Here is a 15304-nt window from a genome sequence, read left to right as displayed (position 1 = left end):
CGGGAACTACGAACTTGCAGACTGCGAAAAGGAGACCCCAAACACATGAAGTTAAGCAAAATGAGAACACAGAGAAACACACAGCAGATGAAGGACCAAGGCAAAAACCCACCAGACAAACAAATGAAGAGGAAATAGTCAGTCTACCTGAAGAAGAATTCAGAATAATGATAGTAAAGATGATACAAAATCTTGGAAACAGAATGGAGAAAATACAAAAACCGTTTAACAAGGACCTAGAAGAACTAAAGAGCAAACAAACAATGATAAACAGTACAATAAATGAAATTAAAAATTCTCTAGAATGAATCAATAGCAGAATAACTGAGGCAGAAGAATGGATAAGTGACCAGGAAGATAAAATAGTGGAAATAACTACTGCAGAGAGGAATAAACAAAAAAGAATGAAAAGAATTGAGGACAGTCTCAGAGACCTCAGGGACAACATTAAACACATCAACATTCGAATTATAGGGGTCCCAGAAGAAGAAGAGAAAAAGAAAGGGACTGAGAAACTATCTGAAGAGATTATAGTTGAAAACTTCCTGAATATGGGAAAGGAAATAGTTAATCAAGTCCAGGAAGGGCAGAGAGTCCCATACAGGATAAATCCAAGTAGAAACACGCCATGACACTGATTAATCAAACTATCAAAAATTAAATACAAAGAAAAAATATTAAAAGCAGTAAGGGAAAAACAACAAATAACATACAAGGGAATCCCCATAAGGTTAACAGCTGATCTTTCAGCAGAAACTCTGAAAGACAGAAGGGACTGGCAGGACATATTTAAAGTGATGAAAGGGAAAAACCTACAACCAAGATTACTCTACCCAGCAGGGATCTCATTCAGATTCGACAAAGAAATCAAAACCTTTACAGACAAGCAAAATGTAAGAGAATTCAGCACCACTAAACCAGCTTTACAACAAATGCTAAAGGAACTTCTGTAGGCAGGAAACACAAGAGAAGGAAAAGACCTTCAATAACAAACGCAAAACAATTAAGAAAATGGTAATAGGAACATACATATCAATAATTACTGTAAATGTAAATGGACTAAATGCTCCAACATAGACTGGCTGAATAGATACAAACACAAGACCCATATATATGCTGTCTACAAGAGACCCACTTCAGACCTAGGGACACATACAGACTGAAAGTGAGGGAATGGAAAAAGATATTCCATACAAACGGAAACCGAAAGAAAGCTGGAGTAGCAATTCTCGTATCACACAAAATAGACATTAAAAAAAGACTATTACAAGATACAAAGAAGGACACTACAGAATGATCAAGGGATCAATCCAAGAAAAAGATATAACAATTGTAAATATTTATGCACCCAACATAAGAGCACCTCAATCCCTAAGGCAAATGCGAACAGCCATAAAAGGGAAAGCAACAGTAACACAATCATAGTAGGGGACTTTAACACCCCACTTTCACCAATGGACAGATCATCCAAAATGAAAATAAATAAGGAAACACAAGCTTTAAACAATACATTAAACAAGATGGACTTAATTGCTATTAATAGGACATTCCATCCAAAAAGAACAGAATACACTTTCTTCTAAAGTGCTCATGGAACATTCTCCAGGACACGTGATATCTTGCAACACAAATCAAGCCTTGGTAAATTTAAGAAAATTGAAATCATATCAAGTATCTTTTCTGACCACAATGGTATGAGACTAGATATCAATTATTGGAAAAAAATCTGTAAAAAATATAAATACATGGAGGCTAAAAAATACACTACTTAATAACCAAGAGATCACTGAAGAAATCCAAGATGAAATCAAAAAATAATTAGAAACAAATGACATGACGACCCAAAACCTATGGGATGCAGCAAAAGCAGTTCTAAGAGGGAAGTGTATAGCAATACAATCCTACCTTAAGAAACAAGAAACCTCTCAAATAAACAACCTAAACTTACACCTAAAGCAATTAGAGAAGAAGAACAAAACAACCCCAAAGGTAGCAGGAGGAAAGAAATCATAAAGATCAGATCAGAAATAAATGAAAAAGAAATGAAGAAAATGACAGCAAAGATCAATAAAACTAAAAGCTGGTTCTTTGAGAAGATAAAAAAAATGGATAAACCATTAGCCAGACTCAACAAGAAAAAAAGGGAGAAGACTCAAATCAATAAAATTAGAAATGAAAAAGGAGAAGTAACAACTGACACTGCAGAAATACAAAGGATCATGAGAGATTACGACAAGCAATTGTATGCCAATAAAGTGGACAACCTGGAAGAAATGGACAAATTCTTAGAAATGCACAACCTTCTGAGACTGAACCAGGAAGAAATAGAAAATATGAACAGGCCAATCAGAAGCAATGAAATTGAAACTATGATTAAAAATCTTCCAACAAACAAAAGCCCAGGACCAGATGGCTTCACATGCAAATTCTATCAAATATTTAGAGAAGAGCTAATACCTATTGTTCTCAAACCCCTCTGAAAGAGAGCAGAGGGAAGAACACTCCCAAACTCATTCTACGAGGCCACTATAACCCTGATACAAAAACCAGACAAAGATGTCCAAAAGAAAGAAAACTACAGGCCAATATCACTGATGAACATGGATGCAAAAATCCTCAAAAAAATACTAGGAAACAGAATCCAACGGCACATTAAAAGGATCATACACCATGATCCAGTGGGGTTTATCCCAGGAATGCAAGGATTCTTCAATATACATGAATCAGTCAATGTGGTACACCATATTAAGAAACTGAAGAATAAAAACCATATGATCATCTCAACAGATGCAGAAAAAGCTTTTGACAAAATTAAACACCAATTTATGATAAAAACCCTCCAGAAAGTATGCATAGAGGGAACTTACTTCAACATAATAAAGGCCATATATGAGAAACTCACAGCCAACATCATCCTCAATGGGGAAAACTGAAAGCATTTCCACTAAGATCAGGAACAAGACAAGGTTGCTCACTCTCATGACTATTATTTAACATAGTTTTGGAAGTTTTAGCCACAGCATCACAGAAGAAAAAGAAATAAAAGCAATCCAAATTGGAAAAGAAGAAGTAAAGCTGTCACTGTTTGCAGATGACATGATACTCTACGTAGAGAATCCTAAAGATGCTACCAGAAAACTACTAGAGCTAATCAATGAATTTGGTAAAGTAGCAGGATACAAAATTAATGCACAGAAATCTTTTGCATTCCTATATACGAATGATGAAAAATCTGAAAGAGAAGTTAAGGAAACACTCCCATTTACCATGGCAACAAAGAGAATAAAATACCTAGGAATAAAACTATCTAAGGAGACAAAAGACCTGTATGCAGAAAATTATGACACTGATCAAAGAAATTAAAGATTATACAAATAGATGGAGAGATATACCATGTTCCTGGTTTGGAAGAATCAACATTGTGAAAATAACTATACTACCCAAAGCAATCTACAGATTCAACGCAATCCCTATCAAATTACCAATGGCATTTTTCACAGAACTAGAACAAAAATTTCACAATTTGTATGGAAACCCCAAAAGCCTGAAATAGCCAAAGCAATCTTGAGAAAGAAAAATGGAGCTGGAGGAATCAGGCTCCCTGACTTCAGACTATACTACAAAGCTACAGTAATCAAGACAGTATGGTACTAGCACAAAAACAGAAATATAGATCAATGGAACAGGATAGAAAGTCCAGAGATAAACCCACGCACATATGGTCACCTTATCTTTGATAAAGGAGCGAAGAATATACAGTGGAGAAATGACAGCCTCTTCAATAAGTGGTGCTGGGAAAACTGGACAGCTACATGTAAAAGAATGAAATTAGAACACTCTCTAACACTGTACACAAAAGTAAACTCAAAATGGATTAAAGACCTAAATGTAAGGCCAGACACTATAAAACCCTTAGAGAAAATCATAGGCAGAACACTCCATGACATAAATCACAGCAAGATCCTTTTTGACCCACCTCCTAGAGAAATGGAAATAAAAACAAAAATAAACAAAAGGGACCTAATGAAATTTAAAAGCTTTTGCACAGCAAAGGAAACAAAACGAAAAGACAACCCTCAGAGTGGAAGAAAATATTTGCAAATGAAGCAACTGACAAAGGATGAATCTCCAAAATTTACAAGCAGCTCATGCAGCTCAATATCAAAAAAACAAACAACCCAATCCAAAAATGGGCAGAAGACCTAAATAGACATTTCTCCAAAGAAGATATACAGATTGCCAACAGACACATGAAAGAATGCTCAACATCATTAATCATTAGAGAAATGCAAATCAAAACTATAATGAGATATCATCTCACAGCAGTCAGAATGGTCATCATCAAAAAATCTACAAACAATAAATGCTGGAGAGGGTGTGGAGAAAAGGGAACCCTCTTGCACTGTTGGTTGGAATGTAAATTGATACAGCCACTATGGAGAACACTATGGAGGTTCCTTAAAAAACTACAAATAGAACTACCATACAACCCAGCAATCCCACTACTGGGCATATACACTGAGAAAAACATAATTGAAAAAGAGTTATGTACCACAGTGTTCATTGCAGCCCTATTTACAATAGCCAGGACGTGGAAGCAAACTAAGTGTCCATCAACAGATGAAAGGATAAAGAAGATGTGGCACATATATACAGTGGAATATTACTCAGCCATAAAAAGGAACGAAACTGAGTTATTTGTAGTGAGGTGGATGGACCTAAAGACTGCCATATAGAGTGCAGTAAGTCAGAAAGATAAAAACAAATACCATGTGCTAACACATATATATGGAATCTAAAAAGAAAAAAAAAAAAAGAAAATAGAAGAACCTAGGGGCAAGATGGGAATAAAGATGCAGACCTAGTAGAGAATGGACTTGAGGATATGGGGCGGGGGAAGATTAAGCTGGGACAAAGTGAGAGAGTGGCATGGACATATATACACTACCGAAACAGATAGCTAGTGGGAAGCAGCCACATAGCACAGGGTGATCAGCTTGGTGCTTTGTGACCACCTAGAGAGGTGGGATAGGGAGGTTGGGAAGGAGACACAGGAGGGGGGAGATATGGGGACATATGTATATGTATTAATGATTCACTTTGTTATAAAGCAGAAACTGACACACCACTGTAAAGTAATTATACTCTAATAAAGATGTTAAAAAAAAAACTAACACCATTGTAAAGCAATTATACTACAGTAAAGATGTTAAAAAATAATTTAAAATGGGGGAAAAAAGTGGTTATCACTGCATGATAAGGTAAGGGAAATTTTAATCTAACTTTGTAGCTTTCTATATTTTTGTAACTATCCACAATAAGATATATTATTTTCTTAGGCACAAGGAGAATTTTTTTTTTTTTTTCCGGTACGCGGGCCTCTCACTGTTGTGGCCTCTCCCGTTGCGGAGCACAGGCTCCGGACGCGCAGGCTCAGCAGCCATGGCTCACGGGCCCAGCCGCTTCGCGGCATGTTGGATCTTCCCGGACCGGGGCACGAACCCGTGTCCCCTGCATCGGCAGGCGGACTCTCAACCACTGCACTACCAGGGAAGCCCCAAGGAGAACTTTTTAAAAACTTTTCTATATGGGGATATATGTATATGTATAGCTGATTCACTTTGTTATAAACCAGAAACTAACACACAATTGTAAAGCAATTATGCTCCCATAAAGATGTTTAAAAAAATCTGAGGAACAAAAACAAATAACTAAAAAAATAGGAGATATTCCATGTTCATGGATAGGAAGATTTTATATAGACAAGATATCAGTTCTTCTCAACTTATCTATATATTCAGTGCAATACCAATCAGAATACCAGCATGTTATTGTGTAGGTATTGACAAACTGATTCTAAAGTTTCTATTGAGAGGTACAAAATCCAGAATAGCTAAGACAATTGAAGGAAAAGGACAAATTAGAGGACTGAGATACCACCCAACTTCGAGATTACTATAAAGCTACAGTAATCAAGACAATGTGGTACTGGCAAAAGAATATATCAATGGAACAGAACAGAGAACTCAGAAATAGACAGAAATATAGTCAACTGATCTTTGATGAAGGAACAAAGGCCATACAATGGAGCAAAGATAGGCTTTTCAACCAATGATGTTAAAATAGTCATGTGCAGAAAATGAACACACAAAAAAACTAGACACAGAAATTACTCCTTTCATGAAAATTAACTTGAAAATGGATCTATTACATAAATGTAAAGTGCAAAATTATAAAACTCCTAGAAGATAACATAGGAGAAAACCTAGATGACCTTGGGTATGGCAATGACTTTTTAGATGTAACACCAAAGACATAATCCATGAAAGAAAGAATTGACAAGCTTGGCTTCATTAAAATTAAAAACCTTCTGCTCCACAAAAGACAAAGTTACGAGAATGAGAATATGAGCTATAGACTAGGAACAAATTTTTGAAAAAGGCACCTATAAAAGAACTGTTATTCAAAATATACAAAGAACTCTTAAAACTCAAGAAAAAAAAAAAACTCAACAAGAACTCATTTTTTTTAAAAAGCCAATACCTTAACAGACACCTCACCAAAAAGATATATAGATGACAAATAAGCATATGCAAAGATGCTCCACATTATATATCACCAGTGAAATACAAATTAAAACAACAATAAGATACAGCCACACATGCCAAAATCCAGAACAATAACACCAAATGCTGGTGAAGATGTGGAGCAATAGGAACTCTCATTCATTGCTGGTGGGCATGCAAATAGTATAACCACTGGAAAAGAGTTTGACAATTTCTTATAAAACTAAACAAAATCTTACCATACAATCCAGCAATTGTGCTCCTTGGTATTTATCCAAAGATGCAGAAAACTGTCCACAAAAAAACCTGCACATCAATGTTTATAGCAGGTTTATTCATAAATGCTAAAATATGGAAGTAATCAACACATCTTTCAGTAGGTATATGAATAAAGAAACTGGTACATCCAGACAATGTAGTATTATTCAGCTCTAAAACGAAATTATCTTATCAAGCTATGAAAATACACAGAGGAATCTTAAATCCATGTTACTAAATGAAAGAAGCCAATATGAAAAGGGTATATATTATATGATTCTAACTATATGACATTCTGGAATAGGCAAAACTATGGAGACAATAAAAAGATGAGTGGTTGACAGAGTTAGAGAGGGGGATAGGGGTGACTAGGCAGAGGACTGAGGATTTTAGGGGGCAGTAAAATTAAACAATGTGATTCCATAATGATGGATATATGTCATTGTACATTTGTCCAAACTCACAGAATGTTCAATACCAAGAGTTTACTGTAAACTATAGATTTTGGGTGATTATGGTATGTCAGGGTAAGTTCATCAATTTAAAAAAAAATGTACCACTCTGATAGGGAATGTTTATAATGGGGGAGGCTATGCATGGGTAGGGGCTGAGAGTATAATGGAAATCTCTGTACCTCCTGCTTAATTTTTCTGTGTAACTGAAACTACTCTAAAATAAAATAGCCTTATTTTAAAAAATAAACTAAAAGGTATCAAGAAAATCATAAAAGACATACAAGACCACATAAACTAGAATTAGACTAATTTAGAAATGCAATGATAGGGCTCAGAATAGACATTTAAAACTCATTTTATAAATAAATACTAACCTAGGAGAAGGATAATTATAATGAACATAACAGAAAATACCCTAAGAGAAATGGAAGATGAAAATAAGAAAGATTTTAAAAATTAAAAAGAAATAAAATCATTAGATAAGGAACTAATATACTATGATTATACTAAGTACCCATTCAACAATTATTTTTTAAAAAAACAATTATTTTAACTATATATCTCCAATCTAAAGACAAAAAAATCCTTTAACACGTTTTAACTTTATTAAATGTTTCTTGTTGATAGTAGTTTATGTATAGTAATCCTGCAACTATTTTGTGTTTATTAGGATTCAGCTAATGAGTAACATTACTGATAATGTTAGCAACCAGAATTCACATGGTGGAAGAAGGGAAGTGTAATATGGAAAGAAGAAGTCAGTGAAGAACCTTCTGTGTTGGATTAGCATTAGAAATATGAATTTATGATTTAAAAAATCCATTTTCTATTCTGTCTGCTGAAATAGCCTAAGAACCATGACACTCCAGTAGCAATGAACACATTTAGTGCCCAGACCTTGGTTCCTAAATACCATTCCCTACTAAAAATACTAGGGCTCTTTGGAAAATAGCTGTTTCCAGGTCTTCAGAAATAGAATTAAAAAGAGCACAGAATTTGGGCTATGTTAAACAAAAGAACACTTGTAGATTTAACATACACCGTTTCATCTCTTTATAACTGACCACAAATATCCAACACACCATAGCTGTCTGCCATTGGATACATATCCCAACCTCTCAATCAAGTTTAAATTCTTAATTCTTCATCCATAGGATAGAAAATACAGGACAAATTCAAAAGCTCTTCTGTATTAAATGATATAAAGTGGATTAAAATACCTAACATGGTATTTGCATACCAATTTGCATATACCACACATTCAATAAATGTTTGTTTCCATTCTTTTACCTTTTTTTACATCCCATTGACCCAACTAATAATCCTCCTTGTGACCTCAGTGTAGTTACCCTTACTTAGGTTTAGGAGGCTGCCAATCTGATCCCAATATTTCATTCTAAGAATAAAAGTATGCCTCCCTTGTACCATATCATTTATATTAGAATAATACCACTTCAAAAGATACAGCATCATGTATACATATATCCCCATATACATATAACTGATTCATTTTGTTATATAGCAGAAGCTAACACATTTTAAAGCAATTATACTCCAATAAAGATGTTAAAAAAAGATAACAGCATTAATCATAATAATTTTCTAAATTTAGACAGTACTTCAAGGCTGTATATAAAATTACAACCAGTTTAAGTGAACAAATTTCAAGCAGAGTACAAAATATTTGCACCTAGGGAGACATTTCTCATTGCTAGAAATAGACATATGAGAGGACTACTAACTTGGAGCTTTAGGTTGGAGGAATCCACAGGCACCTCTCAGGGCAGTTTTGCATGTTTCTTAGTTGTTTCTGTTTTTGCTTTTCCACAAATGAATCCAGAAATATTTTTCTGATTCTAGCTTGCACAGTCTCTCTATTTATTAATATATTCATCAATTCAGCAAATATTTTTTGAGCATTTAACATGTGTCAAGCACTCTGTTATATACTATAGATACAGAGTATGTAGTACATTTGGAGATATAGATAATTATGCAGACAACTTCAATTCAGTATTGTAAGTGTTGATAATGAAAGTATGTGCTAAACATTGCAGGGGCAAATATCACAATAGTTTTCCCTAAACAAATTGAGAGCAACTCGAGGATTTTTAGGTTGGTGAATAAGATTAGGTTTATAATTTTGAAAGATTGCTCTGTGCATGCTGTGGTAAATGTAATTGGAAAGGAGCAAGAAATCCAAGGAAAGAGTAAGTTTCCCATAAAATCATATAATGCAGACAGCATAAGGTAGAAGAACAGCAATAATAATATTTTTAAAATAGCAGCTAATAAGAATGTAATATCCACATTTGCCAGATGCTATGTGCTTTATATTCATGATCTCAATTCTCATAAGCAAGCAGCGAACTAAGTACTGCTATTAGTCCCTGCTCTCTACCATTTAACATATGAGGAAATTCAGGCCCAGAGTAGTTAAGTAATGTGCCTAATGGAACAGCATTTTAAAGAGAAAAAGAATTCAAGTCAGTCTGTATCGAACCACTGTGACATATTATTACTACTGACATTTCTCCCCACAAAGCTCATTCAAATTCTTTTCATGCATGCTGAATTTTCAGATATTGTTTCCATGTACAAAGTTTTTATCTCGTGTTATAGGAATATCAAAGGAAATTTGATTCTAAGAGAGAAAAACTCAGTCCCAGGGGCATAAACTAAAGACAAATCCCTTTAATTAGATGTTTATTTCACAGAAAATGCATACTTAATTTAAATGGAACATATGAGATAGAAATAATATTTTAAATAAATACGTACCTGTTAGCAATTGCCTGATTCTTTTCACATCTTTTATTCCAAATCACTTTACTTTTCCCCCACTGATGAACCCACTCTCTCTCACACTTTGACCTTGGTTTGAAAAGTATATAGAACCTCATCCTCAGAAGTTGCAGGCACTATATTATGTTCAGTTTTTTCTCTCATACTATCTCTCTTAATCAGGGCTATTGCCATCTATGATTTAGCACATGCAGGCTAACACATAAGAACATCCCCTCTGTCTTACCACAGAATGTTGAATATCATTTCAGTGAAATGTCCTAATCTTTCTTTCTCAGGGAATGTCTATTTGCCAGCTCCAGGTCTATTTAATCCTACCTATATTTCAGGGCCATGATCTATTTCTATCTTATGAATTCTCCCATTTAGCATCTGAGAATAAACTATAAGAGAATGTTCATTTCTTTTTTCATATGTTTGATGTTTGTCATGACTAAAATAAATTGATGACAGAGTATCCTATCTTATCTCCCCAAATACAATGTTGAGAGGTTCTTATAGGAAAAGTTTTCCTCTGTTTGTAAAATGTCAGCTACTCGAAAGGGATGTAAGGAACAAAGAGAGAGGAAAAAGCATTAATCAAAGGGTAATGTAGACTGATGTGGTACCAGATGTTTTGGCAAAACTATCTTCATATTCAAACAAAATGCAAAATCCTCATATATATATATATACATACATATATATATATATATGGTTTATATTTCTCTCATGTTATATTGTACATGGCTTATATTTCTATTATATCCCATTACATGAGAGAAATGTAATATATATTTTTGAGTAATGTTTTTAAGTTTAATTTAAAATAACTGTCAGAATTACTCAGACAATGATTAATAAAAACTTTAATGATTAGTTATTTATATGGTCAATTTAAAAGAAAAAATAAGAGAATCAAATTTTGATTATGTTCAATGTTATATTACTATAGAATCTGTGGTGTGCTCCTAAAAATTAGTTTAAATAATCTATAAAGTACCATTTTGATAGGGAATACAAAAAAGCATATATTAGAGAAATGTCTTTTAATCATCTTTTAATATTCAAATACTGAAGAAAATAAAACATACCTCACTTTTTTCCTAACTAAGAAACCACGTATCCATCTTTGAACAATCAAAACTGGTGAGTTATGAGCCAGAATTTCATTAATTTTTGAAATAATAAATTTGATATTATCAATTTCATCCTTATAGGTTGATCCCTGTATAAAGAAAATATATTTAATATTTATAGCTCATGAAAATATTTCCAAAAGATATTTTAACTTGGAAGTCTGATGGTATAAACTATTAAAACATTCACGGGTATCTTATTATACACATAACAGTTAAATAATAAATATATTTTCATATCTATTTTTATTAGATCAGAAGACCAAGAATTAGTAGCACCAAATAATTTTAATTCTCTACAAAAAAAATGCAAGATCAATGAGGACAACTTTCTCCATTCTAGATTCTTCTCACAATCTGCTATCATAGTTTTAAAATTTTGCCCATAATCACGTTGATCTCTGAAAGATAATGGCATGAATAGACATCCAATGAAACTCTAAAAGTATTCTGTGGATCATCACAGAGGAAACTGATACATGATGGATTTATAAAACAACTTACAGTAGTTCAAAACTTTGTGGCATCTTAACTAGAATGTTGCACACTTTTACTGGAAGACAGCACATTCCCCTGGGGAAAGATATTCTATATTATATTGCCTTTAAAGAAATTATCTCTAAGATTATTGTTCCTGCAAATTTTTTATTTGGGATCATAGACTCCTTATATCCTACTGATCATTTGACTGGCTAGAAAAAGCCACTTTAGTTATGTCTTGAATGTAAGAATTATGCATTAAAAACCTAACACATTTCTTTGTAAGGTACCTACTCTGAAAACTATCAACCCCATCATGTTTAAAAAAAAACTTTACTACATATACACTTAATCAGCTGCTAAAAAAAAAAAATCACAAAGCCTTGTAGATTAGTGCTACTTCAGATTTATACTTACAAACATTCATTGCTAATTAGCAAATCCTTTACTTGGCCCTGGCTTGCTTCTGTTTCCAACAGGAGCTACTGTAAACCTTCAGTACTATTCTCTATAAAGCCTTTTCCCTAGCACTAACTAAACATCTTGCTTCCTTCTCACAGAGAATATAGGACTATCAAGTCTGAACTTTATCAACTAACACTCCTCCCTTCCCTACAAATTTAACTATATTCCCACTTAACTCTTATATATCTATACTGAATAGAAGCAACTTCTACTTAATCTTAAATCAAGAAGTATCTCACTTCTTGTCCAAGATTGGCTCTCCATCATGGTTAAGTTTAATCTCCCTGTTTTCAATTACTTCCCTGCTACTGTCCCTATGCCTCACTTATAAATATGATGTAGTCTCACCCATCTGTAAAATGCACACACACAAATAATCATACACATCCCAACCCTCCATCCTTTGTATCTAACTTTTATTAAGAGTCCTTGAAACAGAATTCCATATTTGCTGTCCCACCTTCTCTCTTCCTGTATCTCAATCCACTGACTTCTACCCCTATCATCCTATCTAATACTTTTACAAAATTATCTTTGGACATTTCTCATTGAAGCACTTCCCTTGGCTTCTATACACCACACTCTTGGTTTTCCTATAACTAATGTTTACTTCTGGACTTTTTAAAGACCTATCCATACCCTACTTAATGTCACACTGAAAGGATTTTCTCCATTTGTCTTTTTTCAATCTGAACACACTGTCCAGATGACTGCAACCAAATCCACAGCTCCAACACTCACCTATGTCCTGATGTCTCTCAGATTTCTCACTTTAAGCAGGAACTCTCTCTGAAGCTACAGAACAATATGGTCATACTGATTATCCAATTACAGGCTTACCTTGGAGATACTGCAGATTGAGTTCCAGACCACCACAAAAAGGGAATATTGAAATACAGCAAGTCACATGAATGTTTTGGTTTCCCAGTACATATAAATATTATGTTTACACTATAATGTAGTCTATTAAGTGTGCAATAGCATTGTCAAAAAAAACAATGTACATGCCTTAATTTAAAAAATATTTTATTGCTAATAAAGCTAACCATCATCAGAGCCTTCAGCGAGTTGTAATCTTTCTATGGTAGAAACATCAAAAATCACTAATCACAGATCCTCATAACAAATATAATAATAATGAAAACATTTGAAATATTGTGAGAATTACCAAAATGTAACACGGAGACATGAAGTGAGTAAATGCTGTCAAAAAAAATGGCACTTATAAACTTGCTCCATGCAGGGTTGCCACAAACCTTCAATTTGTGATAACTGCATTATGTGTGAAGTACAGTAAAGTGAAGTGCAATAAAACAAGATATTCCTGTAAATTCAACTTGCCCAAACATGAATCTTCTTCCCTAACCTGCTTTCTCACATGCTCTTAGTGGATGGTGCTATTGCCCATATGAACCTAACCCAGAAACCCTAGAACCATCCCAGGCTATCTTTCTCTTTCACTTCTTCATATCCAAATATTGCTAGATCCAATATAGTCAACATCCTAAGCATCTGATCTCTACATTTTCTTCTGTTCTCTACCATTGCTTTATTGCATGTCTTTATCACTTCTCTAACTTACTAAAAATGTCCTGATATCTGAAACAATCCCTACTCCCTACTCCCTTCAAATCATAATATGGACTATTGCTAGAATGAACTTTTCAAAATGCAATATGATATGATGATATGGCATTTTTGCTGGTATATGATTGAAAGATTAATTACAAATTTCTTGACTTGGCACACAAAATCCTTGATCTAGTCCCTTCTTACCTTCTCAATCTCATCTTCCTTCACCCTATATATAATACCTTCCATTCTGGCAATATTCAACCACTTGCATTCCTGAAAACTACCTGATAATCAAACCTCAATGCTTTTTGCATGCCATTCCAGTTTCTTGACTGCCCTTCTCAATTACTTGTCTATCTTAGTCTTTTGGAGACTCAGTTCTTTCCTCCAAGAAGCCTTTCTTGACATTGATCTGAGTTTAATATCCTTCTACAATATTATCCTGTGTTAATAACTTATTTGTCATACTTGGCAATGTTGAATTTTATCTGAGCCCTGTGATCCTGGAAAACACTGAAGGTTAAGAAATCTCCTTAACCCTTTATTTCAGGAAATGGTTTTATACAAAGAAGAACACTTCCACCATATTACTTAGATTGTACCCATGAACGTCCCTCTTGTTCGTCTTTGACAAGGCCCTGACACAGACTTTCTAAATTCACATTCTTTGCCTATTAATGATTAGTTTAACTGCTTTGTCTATACTGAGCAGTCGGAATAAAACGCTTGTTAACCAAACTTTGGTTAAGATTCTCTCTCCTTCCCCTAGTCCCCTGGACTTTGCCCCACCCTCAGCCTGTTACCCTAAACACAAACATACACACACACACAAACACACATATGCACACACACACACACACACCATGAGACCAAATGTGATAAAAAAAAAAACCCATAAAATTACAGGAAATCACAACTATACCAGAAACCAGTAAAGGATAACATTTAAATAAAAGATTATATCATAGGGGCTTCCCTGGTGGTGCAGTGGTTGAGAGTCCACCTGCCGATGCAGGGGACACGGATCCCACATGCCACGGAGCGGCTGGGCCCATGAGCCATGGCCGCTGAGCCTGCGCATCTGGAGCCTGTGCTCCGCAGCGGGAGAGGCCACAACAGTGAGAGGTCCACGTACCAAAAAACATATAATAATTTACTTGCTCATAAGAGGCCTACACCCTCCCTCCCTTTCCTTATTTAGATGGTATATAAGCATGAATTCTCACCTCGGGGAGTTACTCATTTTTCCCTGGGTATCTTCTCAGTATACATGAGGTATAAATGTTAGTAAACTTTTGTTTGTTTTTCTCTTGTAATCTGTCTTATATTACAGGGGTCTCAGCCAAGAACTCAGAAGGGTAGAGAGAAAATTATTTTTGCTCCCCTACGGTAGTTTGGGAGCAGGGAGGTTGATTGCATAAGTAAGAAGGGAGGGAGAAGAATACAGGAGGGAACTTAGATGACTAGGTTTAAGTGGTCCTGGTCAGATGCTGCAGTTCTCACCAGCAGAGAACCATTAAGCTCACACCGCAGTTTACAGCAGAGTCCTGCTTCCCACCAACGTGTGAATAACTCATCTCTT

General features: G+C 34.6%; 1 protein-coding gene across 1 annotated transcript in view; it reads right to left on the bottom strand.

The window, feature by feature from the left end:
- The window catches only part of LRRIQ3 (leucine rich repeats and IQ motif containing 3), a 232589-nt gene that overhangs the window by 175995 nt on the left and 41290 nt on the right, over positions 1 to 15304 (bottom strand). The window contains exon 3 of the mRNA XM_089920929.1: positions 11158 to 11291. Coding sequence (XP_089777055.1) covers positions 11158 to 11291 — 134 coding nt within the window. The remainder of the gene's footprint in view (positions 1 to 11157; positions 11292 to 15304) is intronic.

This window comes from Delphinapterus leucas, chromosome 1 (assembly GCF_059928025.1).
Source record: "Delphinapterus leucas isolate spDelLeu-1000000601 "Yukka" chromosome 1, BTC_Dleu_Yukka2, whole genome shotgun sequence".
NCBI lineage: Eukaryota > Metazoa > Chordata > Mammalia > Artiodactyla > Monodontidae > Delphinapterus > Delphinapterus leucas.
Note: the sequence above shows the minus strand (reverse complement) of the source record. Positions and strands in the feature narration are given on the sequence as shown.